This window comes from Gavia stellata, chromosome 7, assembly GCF_030936135.1.
Source record: "Gavia stellata isolate bGavSte3 chromosome 7, bGavSte3.hap2, whole genome shotgun sequence".
Taxonomy (NCBI): domain Eukaryota; kingdom Metazoa; phylum Chordata; class Aves; order Gaviiformes; family Gaviidae; genus Gavia; species Gavia stellata.
Genome location: NC_082600.1, coordinates 41,637,742 through 41,655,971, shown reverse-complemented (window position 1 = coordinate 41,655,971; position 18,230 = coordinate 41,637,742). Strand labels below are relative to the sequence as shown.

The 18,230-nt window shown below is 46.6% G+C and overlaps 2 protein-coding genes across 2 annotated transcripts in view; one reads left to right on the top strand and one right to left on the bottom strand.

Annotated features, from left to right (window-relative positions):
- CDAN1 (codanin 1) overlaps positions 1 to 14,601 on the bottom strand; it is a 33,196-nt gene extending 18,595 nt beyond the window's left edge. The window contains exons 1-10 of the mRNA XM_059819440.1: positions 14,506 to 14,601; positions 10,409 to 11,109; positions 8,602 to 8,826; positions 6,144 to 6,337; positions 5,590 to 5,709; positions 4,652 to 4,730; positions 4,135 to 4,255; positions 2,978 to 3,087; positions 2,184 to 2,273; positions 1,046 to 1,121 (exon numbers count right to left, since the gene is read on the bottom strand). Coding sequence (XP_059675423.1) covers positions 1,046 to 1,121; positions 2,184 to 2,273; positions 2,978 to 3,087; positions 4,135 to 4,255; positions 4,652 to 4,730; positions 5,590 to 5,709; positions 6,144 to 6,337; positions 8,602 to 8,826; positions 10,409 to 11,109; positions 14,506 to 14,601 — 1,812 coding nt within the window. The remainder of the gene's footprint in view (positions 1 to 1,045; positions 1,122 to 2,183; positions 2,274 to 2,977; positions 3,088 to 4,134; positions 4,256 to 4,651; positions 4,731 to 5,589; positions 5,710 to 6,143; positions 6,338 to 8,601; positions 8,827 to 10,408; positions 11,110 to 14,505) is intronic.
- A 434-nt stretch (positions 14,602 to 15,035) lies between these two features.
- Positions 15,036 to 17,656, top strand: LOC132317343 (t-SNARE domain-containing protein 1-like). The gene is made up of 3 exons (XM_059819916.1): positions 15,036 to 15,347; positions 15,441 to 15,504; positions 16,368 to 17,656. The coding sequence occupies exons 1-3, from the start codon at positions 15,036 to 15,038 to the stop codon at positions 17,024 to 17,026; spliced, it is 1,035 nt and encodes a 344-aa protein (XP_059675899.1). The 3' UTR covers positions 17,027 to 17,656.
- Positions 17,657 to 18,230: the final 574 nt, after the last annotated feature.

The following is an 18,230-nucleotide window of genomic DNA, read 5'->3' as shown; positions in this document are numbered from 1 at the left end:
CAAAAGAACATCTTGTTACACTTCCCAATCTTTAAATTATCAGGCCTCAACACAAATCCTCAGTCTAGGTTCTTTTCTGCATGAGTGTCATAATTTCACACAAGATTCTGCAAATCACTTTCTGGTCAGACACTTTGGATTCACTGAAGGCTTCTAGTTACCAGTTTAAATCTTTGGTTACCCTTGTGAAACCCTGCAGTCTTCATTAAGAAGGCACAGATATAAAGGAGAAATACAGTACCTAGGACTAATTAAATCTTGTTGATGCAACAAAGACCATCTCACCTCTTTCCCACCATCTCCCTGAACATACACATCAGACAGGACATTGATGCAAATTCAGCTTGGACACGAGAGGATTTTTCAGCATTCCAACAGCTTGCAACTTCCTGGCAATGTGTGCGGGCTAATACTCAAGGGGGGAAGTTTGTGTCTGTTCTGCTATCCAAAAGAAATCCACCAATAAGCCAGCCATTTATAGGGAATACAGTGAATATCTATATTCCAATCAGAAGCATCTTTTCTTTCTTCATTCTTTCAGTTACAGAGAAGTTAAATGATGCTTGAAACTGGCCAAAAAAACCCTATAAACTACCACAGCAATACTATATCAAAAAGAGGCTGTTGAAGTGTTACACAGAAGAATCAGAGACTCTTTGCAAGTAGCACACTCATGTTGCTAATGAATATATAACTAGGAACCTCTGCATTTGATACATGTCAAAATACATCCTTAAAATTTCTAAAAATTATAACTTCTAAAATTAGAAAGTCAAAGTAAATAAACATCATCAATGAATTCTTACAGCTTGTGTTGTGCTCAGTGTGCCTTATCCCTGATTTACACAGAGTTCATCAGTAATTTATCACTGATTTATATTTCTGGAAAAGGAACGAAATTCCCATCCTGAAGACTTGGCTCTCCCAAAAAAGTTTCAATAGGAAAATCTCAAAGAAACTTGCAAGACACTGTTTGTTTTCTCAGGCCAAGGAAGGATCAGATCAGCTTTGAAGTATATCTTCATGAAAAAAACAAGTCATTTACCTGGATAAGCTGTTTCTGAAATAGCCTGGCAAAATGGCTGTGGTTGCAGGTTGCAGATAGGTGAGCCATCATGGCCCTGCAAAGGAAAACACCACAAAATGCTGACTGGATCTCTGTGGTACAAAAGGTGTTTTAACCTCAAACTATACCAAAAGTATAAAATAACTGCTTTTACGAAAGCAATCTCCAAAGGCCACTGCAAAAGGCAATATCTTCATAACCAGTTTTCCCAATCACTAAGCCCCATCTGCTGACCATGGAAACAAAAATTCTTCTTGAGCACCTGCACAGCAAACACAGCTCTAGAGATAAAAAGACTCTCTTCCTTTCCTGCAATAATGCTGTTATTTAGGAAGAAAATTAACTCATTCAGCTCCCACTCTTCCCTGTGCAGAGCAGTGAGTTGAGAGTTCACACATATGCAAGTAAGAAAACAGCAACAGCAGTACTTCTGATGCCCAAGAGAAGGAAAATTTCTCAGTTTAAATCTCAGTCTTGTTTTGCTCCTGTGGTGAAGTGTCAGCTTCATACCTGTAACTTGAGTAGGCTGGTGGTTAAGACTAACACAGAAACCCATAAGGCAACTGCTTTCAAAACCATAATAGTGTCTTTATATATACTCTATTTTGATAAAGCAATAAATGAATAAAAGTTTGCTTTCCATAAAAGAGCCACAAGTGCCTTGTTTTCAGAGCCAATAAACTAGAACGCCCTGAAATAATTAGAAGAGCTAAGAGCTTCTGAACATATAACACAACACACTTCTCCATGCTTAGGAGGAGTCGGGCATTGGAAACATGAAACGCACAGACAAATGTATACAACAACCATGTTCAGACCACAATATAGAGGTTGTGAGGATGGCTCTTCCTGTGATTATGAACAGGGAAAGAGCTACACCAAGACTGATCAAATTAGGCCCTTGACACTTGCGGCTTGTTTCTTTAAGATAACAGTTGATACTTCTAAATATAGAATCAAATTTACAGGGACAGTATCTTCCAAGAAGCACATCTCCCTACAGATTAGTGCAGAAGACCATTAGGAAGAACATGGAATGTAGGATGCTGAGTCTAGTATGCTGCACCAGCAATTCAGCTACATGAAAGAGCTAGCTGAAGTTGCATAAGACTCCTACCTGATCTTGTTGCCCAGAACTCTTTCAAAGTCCCAGCCAGTTTTTTCATGGTTATCCTCCCATTCACGCAGCAGTTCATAAAAGATATCCCTGTGAAGCAAGATATTTAAGGGTATGAATTCCTACTCTTCATTTGAAGTAACAACAACTGAAGTAACAACAACTATCGCTCCTAAGTTCCCCAGCAAAAATCTAACTCAGATTAAATAACTCAAGCCTCTAAGCATTCAGATACCTTTGCAAAACTCATTAATGTTAGCGGTACTTCAGCGAGTTTCCATTTTCCATGTCTTTGACAGCAAGTGCTTAAGCTTGTTATGCCCAAGCTCTGATGGAATGACCAAAACACCCATTACCAGACATACTGAAGACTGAGAGGCAGGAAAGAATAAGCCACATGAAATAATACCTATGAGGAGAGAAAAAAGGACCAAGACAACTTGCCATTCTCCCCCCACCCTGTTGCTGCAAGCATGGAGGGAGGTGGCAGGAAGAATAAAAGCATACCAGATTTATATGCAGAAGCAATCCAGTAGGGTGACACACTGTACTGGCATTTACCAGAAGTCTCAATAACTCCTGAAGAATTAGGCTGTTCTTCTCTAAAGACATTAAGCATTTAGCTCCTGCAGTCAATATGGACAAAGACTTTTTTTTTTTTTTAAATTAGAGTGAAAAATCTCAAGATTTTTCTACAGCATGTAGCATACATGAGACATTCTCAATATCCTTTGTTCACAATCATGGAAAGATTACACCCTGTGAGCTATACAGCAACAGTAGAAGAAACTTACCTTTGCTTCTTAAATATGTGAAATGCTCTGTCACTGGGGAAGTTAGAGCGATTGTCAGTTTCTGGCTGGAAAGAAACAGATTGTACAGAGCATGGCAGCAGGAGAGACACCTGTTAAAAATATAAAGGCAGCCATTAGACTAATATAAGTCTCTAATTTATCCAACAATCTGAGACCTACAAAAAGCAGGGAAAAGACGTGATGAGGAAACCAAGTGTCACTAGTTGAGTTGTTCAGACACTAGCCATTTCCCAATTGCTAACTGCTAGTAAACACCAACAGTTGTACAACCTATGTTACACTACAGAGGCATAATCACTCAACATTATGAGTGAAAGCTTCTCGTCTCTCTAAGAAATCTCTGCAGAACAGGTTACAACCCGTATTGATACAGTGTAGAAAGAATCGTCTGCAAACAGCCAAAGTGTACCTTCAATAGAGGGCTCCAGAGAATGCAGGATAGTGGCTGGCAATTCCTGTATTATTCTTCTTTCTCCTATTCAAAAAGCCTATGTCTTCAAGCAACAAGAGACCTTCATTTACAGCTTTAACTAAAAAGCTCAGCTATTGACATGCCTTAGTCTCAGAAAGTACACTATACTTTTTTTGCCAAGAGCAATTTCCATTTTTAAAAGATGGATGAAGCAAGATACAAAATACATTAAGGCAGCCATTCCTACCACCCAGCTTTAGTTCCCTAACTCAGATGATTAGATCAGGAAATCAGTTTTCACAGGCTGCACTGTCTCCTCTGAAGCTTCATTTGCCTAAAAGGAGTCTGTAGCTATGAAACAAAACCATTTCTTCCAAAATACATTCTGATATTGCATCTAACCGATCATTCTTCTGGGATCTATGCTTACTAGATGAGAATCTCAAAAGCAAAGCTTGACCCTGTCAAAGTCACTGGTTAAGGTCAGGGCCTGGAGCACAATGTAAGGCTAGCCAGTGGCAACTCACAACTAACAAAACATTGGACCTAGCAATTCGCTTACCCACTGACAAGAAAAAGAAGTAACTTTAAGACACTTGCCAAACATGGCATGACAAGATACTCAAAGCAGAAGGAATTAAATTTAACATCAAAGCCATCGCAAATAAAAGAGCATCAACACAAAGGTATGAAGCAACATTAGTTGACGTCTGCCAGTTTTTACCTTGGCTGTGCTGCTTTCATAAGCCTGCCTGAGCCTCTCGTGCAAGGTGGGAGAAAAAGATGCAATCCGTTCATTTTCAGCCAAGAGCTTCAGTGTCCCCTTTTCTAAATGGGCAATAATTCTGCCAAGACAACATGGATAAAACCCACAGAAAGACAGACATAAACAACACATGATCAGACCTAAAGAAATGCTTATGCTCATTTTCTACGAGGCTACCAAGCAAAGAGTTCTAAGCCCCATGCACCCAGCATCAAATCCTACTGACATCTGTAGGGCCATTTTTTATTGCTCTCATCTCAATACTTTCCCATTCTTGCACAATCACACTGAAGTTCAGTAGACAGATCAGTGCAAGGAAAACTCACAGACATCCAAATCCAGGCCAAGTCATACGTTTTGAGGGAAAATTAACAACTCCATGCCTGTAAGTGGTAAAGCTCTAAAATTCAAGCACACTTGCTTCATCTCACACACATCTTCAGACACAAGCAGAGGAAAAAAAATATTAACTCACTCATACTGATAATCCAAGACTTGAACAGCAAAATAAACACAATTGTGCACACTTCGGAAATGCTGTCTCCCTGATGCATCTAAGGGAAAAAAAGAAACATGAGACAACAGCACCTATCACTATTTATAAACTAAAAGACCAACAATTAGCTCTCAGAAGTTCCCATTCCCTGCCACCTGAACAAACAAATCCTCCCATCCCTATCCTTCCTATACTAAAGGCAACCGAATTGTTTAATGCTGCATGGGAAAGAAAAGATTCCTTCTCAACATTACGGCCAACAGTAAGCAGATTCAGGACAAAAAGTAGACCAACTGCAACCAGTCATCAGCTGCTGTTCCTGTAGCTGAAGACTTTACATTCCTAATCTCAGTCGCAAGAATCAGTGAGTAGCAAAACAAAGGTCAATCAAATAGGGGCATCTAGAGGCAGGGGTTGTGTCATCTTAAAACCACTCTTTTGGTTTTTATATCCATATCAAAGTACTAACTGCATCAAGCTTAAGTCTGAATTTGCCAAAAAACAAATGCAACAATTACGTATCTATATGAATGGATCCTGTGCACTTGTAACCCAGCCTTAAATTTAAGAAACACATAGCAGATCAACAGCACTTTTGAGTTGCAAGGACCAATGGAGGAGAGACTTCAGCACAGCCGTCTTTTTTTTCTGAAAGCCAGTGTTAGCGAGCAGCTACAGCAAATCTCACACAATAGCAGAAAACTAGATTCAAACAGTATCTAGCAATCTGTTTATCATATTGCAGAAGCACTTCCCACACATGCATGATTTTTGCCAGCATCTCAGATGAGTCCCACAATGGTAATAAGGCGCTTTTATGGAATTTAAGACTAACTGTCCAAGCTAAAGGCAACTACTCTGTATCACATTATCATTCCATGGAAGTAACATCCTTCCCACTCAATGTAATTGTTTACCTTTACTTTTTTCATTTCCTTCAAGGTCATTATCCCCATCTTCTGCAGTGGAAGTGCCTTTAGATGTCAACAGCTGCAGAACAAAAAAGAGCTCCAGAAAAATATTTGGTACCAAGTTTTCTGGAAGAGAGGAAATGAGATACTAAAGGTGAATATTCAGTATTGACCTGCTTTAATAAACGACGGTAAAAAGATAGATAACTGTTCTATGGCACAGTCAGCAAAGAACTCCCTCCCCACACAGCCACAGTGTAAATCAATACGGGAATCACAGGAAAGATGCATTTGGGAAGGGTCTGGTTTCAGATAGGACCATACAACTTCAGCCTACTGCAGCTCACAGTACTGCAACAGGTTTGTCTCCTTCCCTAAACTTTTACCTAGTATCCACCTATTTTAATAACTGTGTTGGTTTAGTTTATTTTTCCAGATGTTATTTGTTTGTACACTGTAATTGTCCCACAACTTTCACTTCTCATCTACCTCCCCCTCACAACACATATGAAAGTTCAAAGTTCAAAGAAAAGTCAGTCTCACGTCTTCTGGGTCTTCACCTGCTATACATGACGAATAGAGCTGTGCCAGACGCTCCAACTGTTTCTTGCAGGAAACCTTAGTAGGATTTGCACAGGTCACCAGATGGCTTTCAGCAGGAAGGCTAGCACTGCGAGTGTAGCTAGGCTTAGTAGGAGTGCCAGGATCAAGAGATATCCCTGCAGGAGAAGATGCCTGGTGCAGCAATTTACACCTGGAATTCAAGAGCAGCAACATAGCATGTGACTGAAGATGATACACAGCAGCCATGAGGCCAGAAGAGGTCTTTCCCTTGCAGTCTAGCATGAAAGAATTCCTGCAATAACTAACCATGCCATTTACACTGTCTAAAGTTGCTTTTAGCATGACAGTAATTTAACTCATCTTTCCATTAATGAGAAAGGACCTTGGGGCTAACAATCAAAAGACTCAAAAGAATCACATTCAAACTTCAGCTCTGCTAAAACAGTGTGGCACTTTGACCAAATTATCTAACTAACCTATGTTACTGCCTCTCATCTAAACTGGTATTTGTTAAGGACATGGAATCTGTTAGAGATCAGGTCCTAAAAAAAGTTTTTGCACATACAATTTCTAACAGCTAGACACTTCACAAAATCTATGAAAATAAGGTTCACATCCATACCTTCAGATATATTTGTAAGTTAACAATGCTCTGAGAAGATCTAATACTACTAAGTGGAAAGGCAGTGAAACAACTGATGAAATCCCATACTGGCAAGTTAAATGACAGAAGGAACAAGCTACTTAAATTGCTGGATTCTAAATCAACAATGATCGCTCAGTTAAATACATAGATATTGTAAGAAAATATACCTACAGAGGTCATCCAAAATGCAGCAGCAGAGTGGCATACATAAGACACATGAGAAGCAGCAAAAAAGCCAGTAACAGCAATATCAAATGATTGTTAAAGATCCCAATGGAACATCCACACTTGGCATATCACACCACCTCTTACTACATAGTCTCAAAAGCAAATTCTTCCAAAGTGACTTTAAGGGCTGTGGGGAAGACAGAAACATTTCTAACTGCAGCAAAGAACTTTTTCTATTGGCCTATTTCTAGTGGAACTGCTGCAATGAAGAACAAATTAGTCCCAAAATGGGAGTAGAAAGGTTGTTTAATAACATCTCCCTTGCAACAAACATAAGCACCTGACTGACTGAACTGAAGAAAAGTATTTATTAAGCACTTTGTAAGCCCACCAAGCTAAGACTGCAACAATGTAGTTGGGCTCTGCTACACTTCTGCCTCAGTGTTGTCATCTACCTCAGCATGACTTTCACCTTTTGCCCTTGCTCAAAGTGACCCAGTTGGCTGGGAGCTGCGTTACTTTTGTACCTCACTTCACCACTACTGAGGACACAACAGCAGCTCCCAGCTCCAAGTGCCAAGCACTGCCCATTTCAAGCATGATCGGTCAGATGAGATCACCTCATGAGCAAGATCCAGCCCACATACTGCTATTTCACCTACTTTATTTTATACAGATTAGTGGGAAATTTCAGGTAGAATTCAGACTGGAATAGGTGCTTCACGGAAGTGCATGGAGGCAGGTTTGAATCCTGAGCAGTTCTGTTACAGGTCCAGTACAAACAGTAACTCATGAGATGCTACTGGGTCTGTTTCAGCCAGTTCTCGACCCACTGAAGTGAACTGCAAGGCTTAGCAGGAAAAGAATTCCACGCACATGTCCTGAGGAGTTTCCCCAAGAACAAAATCTACAAAGAACAGCAACAGTTCTGTCAGCAATTATAAATGATAGTTTTTCTACTACTGTGCTTTGCTTTTTTTCTGAAGTATCAATCCTCACAGAATAACAGTGATATCATTTTACAGAGGATGAAAAGTCACACAGTAACTGAACAGCAGAGACAAAATTAGAAGCTAGAATTCACCTCATCTCCCAGCACACATAATTTTCAATAGATAACTGCAGTAGCAACTTTTGAAACAGAATCTCACGCTACCCATGTCCTGTTTTCTCTGACTGCAAGCTTGTGTTAGTCTGTCTACCTTGCAAAATCATTAATGCTTTCCCCACACTTGCATCATTAACTCATTTTCTTCAAACCAGACTATGCCTTCCATCACATCTTCAAACACTCGCCTCACCTGTGCAACCTAAGGAAAGCTGACAGGACACAGCCACATGTGCAAGCCCATGAAGAGGCAATCTTACGAAAGCAGTGAGGACTGACTAACTTCTGAAGATAAAGTGAGGGTCATTGTTCCAGAGCCAGCACACCTCTAAAATGACAAACATGAGCTAGCTGTATTAATATCCTACTTTGATACCAGAGACACACTTGGTTTTAGGCAAATTATAGTTTAAGGTCACCAATATCTGTTTTGGATATTCTTCTGGCGATTTCCACTCTGATATTGGTACCACCTTAATACAAGAGAATTAAGAATCAATACAAGCCTATCACCACCCTGCTCAAACTGTACCGTTCTTTCTTCAGCATCTCCCTCTCCTCTTGAAGGCTGTTGCTTATCACAGGTGTAAGGTTTCCTTCCTGGACAGTAGTAAAGGCCTCAAGGCTTGACCCAGATGAAAACCGAGCAGCTGGAGACTGGCTGACAGGTGTAGAAGTGAAGCACATCTTTGGTTTTGAGAGGGGGCGCTCAGCACTTACAGGAGTTGGGTTGATTCGCCTTGATGGTTTGCTTTTGCTGAAAAAGTGAGAAGTGATTCCACTGAAATCAAGCTGAACAATAAAAAAAATTAGGTCTCAAGACAGATATGCATGCAACTCTTCCAGAAGACCCTAATGCTAAAATAAAATTGACATGGAGTCAGGATATTGAATTTCTAAACTGTACATATAGTTGCTGACTTTATTCTGGTCACTGAATAAAAAGTCACGGACCTACAGACCACCAAATGCAGACTGCTGACGCTCGCTCCAAAATTAATTATCAATCATCAAGCCACAGAACAGATAACACAGTGCCACACAACTCTTCCAAACATTTCTCATTTGAGAGGACAGGATATGCCTCATTTTATTAAGAAACTAAGTCAACAGCAGTTTCTAACACAACCATGAGAAAAAAAAAAAAAAAAACAAAAAACCCACTCAAGCTGCCACTGTCTATCAGTAAGAGTCCAGGCTCCCAAGTTACCATAGGCCCTTTAAGTTTAGGGAAACCCATCCTTCCTGCATAAACTACCTAGATTTGTCCTTCAGGAAGAGGCTTTGTAATGCAGTAAGAGACATATTGGAAATGAGATACAGGAACATAAAGCATTACACTTCTCAAGGAAATGGTGGTTGATACATATTAATTGCTATGGCATTCTCAAAATCACTATAGCATTCGCTTCCAAACACTCCATGACCTCTTTCCTCACTCTTTTTCCTAGTTGGGCATAGTGCAATCGAGGAAAAGAGACTTACTGTCTATGCTGGAAACACACCTTATCTCCCTTGGCCAAAGCATCATCTACAGCACCATGTAGAAACAGCATCTGGATCTGCTGTACAGACCCACAGACTCATCAATATCCAGCTGGAATTTTGTATGTCCAACTAGAAAGTCCCACTTTCAGAGACCAGCGCCTGATATATGGAGCAAACAGGCTGACATGAAAGCCTTATATTTGGTACTGAATATTTTAAAGAGTAAAATCTCAAAAAGGACTGAGGCAACCACAACAAAAACAGCTGCCCAGAAGCTAAGCCAAAGTCACCAGGGAGACCAGGGCTTGCTGCAGACCAAAGAGAATACAGGCATCAGCTAGCTATTTTGTCCATGACCACATGGCACAAAGCAAGCCGCACGCTAACATCTGTTACCAGAAGCCACAGAACGTCAATCTAAAAGCTTTTTTGTTAGCATCAGTAAAGCTGAAGAGCTTTCCAGGACTGCTCTTCATTAGCAATTGCTATTGTGTTAAATGAGAAATGTGAAGAGCTAACATAATGCTGACTTGTTACAACATGCAAGGACAAAGATGTGCTCAGCTTCGTATCTGCTGGTCTGTGCACCGGTAAGCTGCAGGCAGCATCACAAGTGAGAGGCTAAAGAAGTGTCTTGGGTGAGTTCACAGAGTGGAAACCTGAGTACTGTTGAAGCAATGTTCCCCTACATGGCAACTATAACAAAGTTCTGACCACGGAGCCCAGAAGCCAGCCCCCAGGGATTATTACAGCATCTTCTGTATCTAAACATGCACAACAGGATGAGCTAGTCAAGGAACAGTAACCTGCAGCACAACCCGAATGAGACCGCGAGGCAGACTTGCTCTTACTTTGTCCAGCCAGAGGCAGCACCCATGGGCGGAAACTCCTCCAAGTTGTTAAGATTTAGCTGGCTGGGTGGGGATCTGGCAGAAACAAGAGGCACTTCACTCCGCTTCCTTCTCCCTCCGCTCCACGATGCACTGTCATTCTTTCCATCTTCCTCTTCAACAAGGGAACGCCCCAAATCCCGAGCTACCTGCCGGCCAGAGGCACTGACTGAGCTGTTGGCTTTCCTTCGGCCTCGTCTCGCTGGCAGGGCTTCAGGCGTGGCTGTAAGGAAGCTCCCCAAGCTGGCCTTCTGAGACGACCGCTTCTCACTGTGGTTAAGCACAGGGCTGTACCCAAAGCTCGGGCTGCTACTGGAGACCACGCTAGGGAAGTCACCACACGGGCTAGACAAGCTTGACCCAGAAAAGGAAGAGGAGCCACTGGATGCCGCAGCAGGAGAAAAGCTGCTATCTGTGGTGCAGGTGGTCACCGAAGTCCTTTGGGAAAAGAGCTGCACTCGGCTGCTGGTTGCATGGCCTGCCCTCCTTTCTGTTCCAGTCCTTTGGCTCCCATGGGCCTTGGAATTAGGAGTTTTAGCAGGAGTAGAGGGTCCATTAGTCAGGATCTGGCTGGTCTGCTCCCTTAAAAAATTTAGCAGAAAAGGCACAAAGTCTTTCTGAAGCAAACTAAGAGATACCAGCTTGTCATGGATGTGGTTCTCCTACAAGGAAAGAGGACAAAGCATTAATATAAAGATGCTACCTGATTCTTTCTTTCCATGTCCCCAGACTCATTTAAGTAGTAACTGTGGGATTGCAACACACAATAAAAAAACAACATAGCTTGTCAAAGCAGGTCACAGAAATTCAAGCGACCTTGGTGCTGGTCATAGATCTGAAACTCAGCCTCCACACAAGCCATTTTGGCAGAAGTTTTCAGATGGTGTCATTCACTTTGGTCTCTGACTGGGAAACAGTGGAACTGTTCCATGGAAACATCAGTAATATTTCCTGAAGCTACGGCCAGGGAGAACTCGGAGCAACTGGCACCCGAAAGTCCAACATTTCAAAGACATCAATACTGAAGCAGCTAATTCTAACAGAAAGACCTAAAATCTGCAACGTCTCCATCCCCTATTTGCCTATGAACCCCACCTGCTTCCACGGAGGGGTGCTGTAACAACTGTTTAAGCACTTTGAGTCCTGCAGTGCCAAATACAAGACCAAAGCTGCTCTTCCATTTCAATTAAATAATTTTGCTCCCTTGAGACCTCACAGAGGTCTAAACAGAGACTGTGCAACTTTAAGGTACATGAAGTTTATACCTGAGAAACTTAAAAAACACACCACAGACTCAACACATTTAAAATCTAAACAGGTGGCGGTGATCTTACAATGGTAAACGTAGACAAAAAAGACTTCATGTTACATGCATAGTTCAAAGCTTTGTACACTGGGTAACATTTCTTTTGCTCCTAACACTGCACCAGGTTTCTGGTTCCTTGCAATGGGGGTTCAGCAACATTTGCAACAACAACAGAAGAAGCTCTCACAGGCAGCAACTTAACCCTTACTAATATTAAAATCATTGCACACCTATTCCTTTCATTTATATTCACACCTCCACTAAATGAAAAGTCAAGAGAGCAAACGCTATTTCTGAAGGACTTTTTTGCATGAAAGGAAGCAGTGAAAGCATGGCCATGACTGGACTCCTACAATCCTCGATACCAATGCTGAAATTTATATTTGAAAGTGTGAGACCAATTCAGCTTCGTGGAGAAGTGCAAGACTCTGACACAGCCTGGGTAACAAGCCAAGCAGCCGAGGCTCACTGCTTTAGCACTCTAACACTCAGCGAAAAAAAAAAGGTCAGAACACAAACCCCATGAGGTGTCAGAAGACCCAACTTCTTACCGGCTCCAGTCCGAAACTGCCATGAAAGCTAGAGAAAGACGTAGCCTACCATTTCTTCAGATGCCCCCCTGGGTTTAGCGTAGAGGCACAAAGACAAGATTACAGCCTGTGTTATGCACAAGGTCAGGCAGTTTCTCCAACTTTTCAGAGCACAACCTGCTTTCACTCATCTTTCTCTGTGCAAGTTAACAGAGGTTCCATTCCTCCACGGCTGGACAATAGCAACCTGTCAACAGTTGCCAGCTGCAAGCCCTCACTTGCTTTCTCATGCTGAAGCAACTGAGCTGCTCCAGCAGCAAAAGGCAGTTAACGATTCCCTTGCGTGGGCAAACTTTTCGGTTAGTAAACAAAGCCTCCGCACCCGCCACCCATGCAGTGCTGCTAACTGAGCTGCCAGCGTCTCGAACTTCACAACCTCCACAGGTCTGCTTCTGCAAGTCACAGTTTAGGAAATACCGGACAACATAAAATGCCGGTCCCTTCTTCCCATACAAGTTTAGGATGACAGCAATACTTGACTAACTCACGTGGGTAAGAGCAGTGAGTTTTGATTCTAATTAATACTGGGTAACACGCTGTGCTGGTTTTGGCAGGGGTAGAGTTAATTTTCTTCATAGTAGCTAGTATGGGGCTGTGTCTTGGATTTGTGCTGGAAACAGTGTTGATAACACAGGGATGTTTTAGTTACTGCTGAGCAGTGCTTACACAGAGTCAAGGCCTTTTCTGCTTCTCACCCCACCCCACCAGCGAGTGGGTTGGGGGTGCACAAGGAGTTGGGAGGGGACACAGCCGGGACAGCTGACCCCAACTGACCAAAGGGATATCCCGTACCATACGATGTCATGCTCAGCATATAAAGCTGGGGGAAGAGGAAGGAAGAGGGGGTGTTCGGAGTGATGGCATTTGTCTTCCTAAGTAACCGTAATGCATGACAGAGCCCTGCTTCCCTGGAGATGGCTGCACACCTGCCTGCCCATGGGAAGCAGTGCATGAATTCCTTGTTTTGCTTTGCTTGCATACGCGGCTTTTGCTTTACCTATTAAACTGTCTTTATCTCAACCCACGAGTTTTCTCACTTTCACCCTTCGGATTCTCTCCCCCCTCCCACCGGAGGTGAGTGAGCTATCGGCTGTGTGGTGCTTGGTTGCCAGCTGGGGTTAAACCACGACACGTGCTCTGAGGGGCTCAGGTAGAAAATGCTTTAAATACAAATTGTTTTTCTACATTATCAGTGAAATATAAACGCTCACAGTCCATCTATGGTTACAAATGCTTTTATTACCACAGGAACCCAAATTCTCCAGCCGTCTCCCACTACAAAACTCAGCCTACTCAAACCCAGCAGGAACCCGCTGCCCTGAAAGATCCTCCTCGACGTACAGGCAGGACGAGCAACCAGTCGGCAGAGCCACGCACCAAGCCCTCAGCACCGAGCCGTGCCTCGGAGCTCCAGGCCCAAGGCTCGGGCGCCGGGCTGTGCTGCGGGCAGGCTGCACCGGCCGCCCACACGGGGCTGGCGACAGCTTCGTTCATCTCTCACCCTTACTTTCCCCGCCAAAGACGCGGGAAGCGTCACGCCCTCCCGTCACCCCGTTTCCTCAGGACGCCAGCTGCCCTCCCCTCCCCTCCCCTCCCTCCGGTCTCCGCTGGCACACGGCAGCCAGGGGACCGAGGCACCGCCTTCGCGCCACGCTTCCCGCGCCAGCGACTGCAGGGCCCCCCGCCGCCGCTCCCGCCCCGCGGCCGCCTCAGCCCCGCCCGGCCCAGGCGGCGCCGAGCTCCCGGCGGGCTCAGCCCTGCGGCTTTCAACGGTTTTCCCGGCGCTGCCGCACGGCGCTGCTCCCGCCGGGTAGCTCCCGGTGGCAGCTCCCCGCCGGCGGCCTCGCCTTCCCGCCGCTCTGCTCGGAGCCCGCCCGCGGCGGGGGCGGCGCCGCCGGCTGTTAGACGGAGCTCGGCCCCAGCTCCCGGCCGCAGGCGGGCCGCTGACTGGGGCCCCGGTTTCACCCACGCGGGCTTCGCCCCTCAGCGCGACGCGGAGCGGCCGCCCCCAGCGCCGGGGCGGACAAACTTTCCCACACGGCCCCGGCCCGCGGCGGCGGCGGAGGGAGCTGGGGGGTGGCGGCGCGGCGGCAGGCCCGGCCCCACCGGGGCCAGGGCGCGCTGCGGACGGGCGGGCGGGCGACCCACCGGCCGCGCGTTACCTCAGCTGGGCGGTGGCCGGGGCCGTGCCGGAGCCACCGCACCACGGCGCTGACCGGCACCTCCTCCTGCAGCAGCAGCTCCAAAACAGCCGCCATTCCCGGCCGCTGCCGCCGCCGAGCACGCGCACAACCCGCGGCGGGGGCGGGCCGGCGCCGGCTGCGAGCGACCGCGCCACGCGCGGGCGGGCGGGTCCGTGGTGGTCCCGCCCCCGCGGGGGCGGGGCGGCGGGGCGGCGGCGGGGATTCCCGCCGGGGAGGCGGGCGGGGGCGGGGCCGGCGCGGGCCGGGGCCGGGGCCGGGCCCGGGCCCCCTCCCCATGTCAACACGCGGGGCACGGGGCGCCTGCGCCGGCCCGTGCGCGTCTTTTCCTCTCATGCGCGGTATTTGCTTCCCCAGCAGGGCTCGGGGCCCGGCCTAGCGGCGGCGGCGCCCGCGGGCCGGGGCGGGGGAAGGGGCAGCGGCGCCCCCCGCGGCTCCGCGCCCGCCCGCCGGCGCCAGGCGGGGGCCGCCCCGGCCCGCCGCGGCGGAGGATGGCCGAGGACTCGCCCAAGCGGCGCAAGGCGAATTTCAACGAGGCGGAGACGGAGGTGCTGATCGAGCAGGTGCTGAAGCACGAGCAGCTGCTCTTCGCGGCGGGGCCGGGCCGCGCCTCCCCGGGCCAGAAGCGGAAGGTGTGGGAGCTGATCCGGCACAAGGTGAACCCGGTGGCCGCCTGCCCCCGCGACGTGGAGGACCTGAAGAAGCGCTGGCGGGACCTGAAGCGCCGCGACCGCAGCAAGCTCTGCCGCCTCTCGCAGGGCTGCGGGCCGCCGGGCCCCGCCGCCGCCCTCGGCCTCCTCCTGGCCCCCGAGGAGATGCCGCCCGCCGCCGCGCCGCCCGGCCGCCGCCACCACCTCCACCACCACCGCGCCTACGGCGCCCTGCTGCCCGCCGAGGCCGTGCCCATCGTGGGCGGCATCGACACGCTGGAGCTGCCCGGCGCCGTCGTGGGGGAGATGGGTGAGTGCGGGACCGACCCCCGCGGGGCTGCCCCGGACCCTCCGCCCGGCGTCGCCGCGGGGGCTCCGGCAGCCGCTTCCTCGGCCTCCGGGGGGGGAGCGGCGGTGACCCGCCGCCGTAGCAGGCTCCCCGCTCGCTGCGTGCGCGCAGGGGGCTGCGGGTACCAGCCCCGCCTGAAAACGTCTGGTTCGGGTAACTCCCTTCTCTCCCTGGGAATGCAAAATGTGTGTGTACACGCACGGAGCTGGGAGGTTTCGTGCTGTAGGCCGTAAAGGTGCGTCAAACCAGCGCCCAAGAGTAAACCCTGCCTTGTGGTAGATGCCTGTCGGTGAGGCATTAGACCCAGCCGCCTGTGTTCGCCTTTGTAGCACTCGCTCTCGCTCGCAAAAAGCCACGCCAGGATGCAGTTCGAGGCAGTACAAAGTGCTGCGAGTACGTAACTTCGTACCTACCAGAGACATCACGTTAGTGCGCTGAAACGATCACCTTCGAAACCAAGGGATTTCTGGCAATTGCAGTGTTTTGGCCACGCTGTTACTGGTTACCATGCGCACAGTAGAGCATGAAGCGAGCTTGCAATGAACTTCGTCTCTTGGAACCTAAAACTCGGCTTCTGTGGTGGGGCCGGTAAGGGATCTGTGGCATGCAACTATATGGTTAACTGGTGAATGGTTTTATTCCCACTTATCAAGGTAATATGTATTCTAAAAGCACCAAAGATAATGCACTGTGAGTTGTGGAGTCTTGGTTCAAGGGCTAATGTCAGTGCTTAGTGAATGAGAACACATTTCACTGACCACTGAGGTCATGAAGTTTCTCACTGACTCTCCTTTGCTTTTTTTCTCCCCCCCCATCTCCTTTAGGGTTTAATGACGATCCTGGCCCATCTCATCAATCCAGTCTTGAGAAGATGAACCTCAAAGAGGAAATAGTAGTGAAGGTGGTCGAGCCAGAAGAAAGTTCTGAGGACATGGCAGTGGTTCCACCTAGCCAAGAACAACTACCTTTTCTGGGGACATCAGGCAGTGGTTCCTCTGGGAAAGTAAAAGCCAAAACAAAAGGCAGGTCCCAGGCAGACCAAAATGAAATAACTGAAGAGGACCTAGTGCAGATTCAGCAGACCCAGATGCAGGTGATCCAGTCTGGCTTTGACAGCGTCAACCACAATCTTCGGCTGCTGCAGCAAGGCATGCAAGATCTGAGTAACAGCCTCAGCATCATGGCGCATACGCTTGTTGCTATCAAGAACGTCTATGTGAAAAACAACACTGGCCCGACCACATATGCCACCACCTCTACTCAGACCACAGCTGGGTACCTGAGCCCGGGTTCCCCCCAGGTCTCCCCTGCTGAGGACAGAGGTAGAGCGCAGGTGGCCGGGAGCAGTAGCAGAAGCAGCAGCTGCAGCTCCAGCTCCATGTCACAAGAACCAGGTCCTTCCGAGTTTCCTAGACCCCCCCTGAGAACCATTAAGAAAGAGCATCAAAATGGCTGCTACTACTTCTGCTTTGCAGATGTGTAAAAAACTTGAATATATGTAAAGTAACTGTGGTGTTAGGTGCTGTTGTATGTTCTGCTCCGGCCTGTGACTTTGAAGGAGCAAAGTGGACTTGCCTCCCACATTTTTCCCAGTGGGAAACATTTGGCTATAGGTGGCATTAAACACTAATTACCAGTCTCCTGTTCGTTAACTCTGTTGCAGTTGGCTAATAATTTTCTTGTTTTCTTTATCCTCTTACTCTCTTAAAAAACAAACAAAAAAACAGATTTATTTTGACTAAGACTCTTGTCTGAATCATCCTTTGTTTAGTGTGACCTTTTGAAAAATAAAAGGCATGAGAGTGGGGTAAAAAAGTAACATCATGGTTACTGACCAGCAGGAGCTGTCTTACACAAGTTGCTTAGTTTTTTGATTAAACAAACCTCAGAAGCAGTTGGTTTTTTAAGTGCTTGCTTTTTCTAATAATTATAATGTTGGCGTGTTTGCTTGGTGGTGGTGGTTTTTTTTTTAAGTCTGGGCTGTGCAAGGCATCACAGGAAGGGTTTGACATACCTGCTTACTCTAGGAATGGTTTAGGAATGAGCTATTGATTCATGAATGTACTCCTCAGAATTTATACAGCATTGTTCCACTCGGCTATTGTTCATTCCCAGCTTGTCAAATGCACCTTTTCCTCAAAGGCATTTTGGTTTACTGCACTAGCAGGGTAGGCTCTTTCTTGTCACATGATTAAAAGAGAGAAATACAGCAAAAAATAGTAATTGATGAGTGATGCCTGTTTTTGACATGGAATAATTTCTCCCCATATGGTTTATCAGCAGGCTGCGTCTTCACCAGATTTTGCAAGCCGCCTGGAATCAATACCACAACATTTGAAATACAGAGAGCAAAAAAGTTTCCATATTGTTTTACGTGAAACAAAAGTTAGATCTGCTGTTAAACAAATTGTGGGAGGCAGGGGCTGACTTCGCTCCAGACAGAACAAATGCTCTTGCATATTTTATGAAGCTTTCACCTTCACCTGTTAGAGAGATGAGTAAAATCCTCCATTCTCTTAACTATATATCCAGGAAAAGAAAGACAAGAATTGGAGCAAAAAGTAACCTGTTAGGTGTCAACTCTGAAACAAGCACAAAGGAATCATTTTATTCTAACATGAAAAATCTTCTTTTCACATTTAGATAGGAAGAAACTATTGTCACTGGCGCTATTCTTAAGACGTGTT

Bases quoted from the DNA above. Each gene is read 5' to 3' on its own strand.
- LOC132317343 (XM_059819916.1), top strand. From the start codon at position 15,036: ATGGCCGAGGACTCGCCCAAGCGGCGCAAGGCGAATTTCAACGAGGCG. The intron at 15,348-15,440 runs GCCCCCGAGGAG...CTGCCCGCCGAG, and splicing joins CCGCCCTCGGCCTCCTCCTG to GCCGTGCCCATCGTGGGCGG. The intron at 15,505-16,367 runs GTGAGTGCGGGA...CATCTCCTTTAG, and splicing joins CGCCGTCGTGGGGGAGATGG to GGTTTAATGACGATCCTGGC.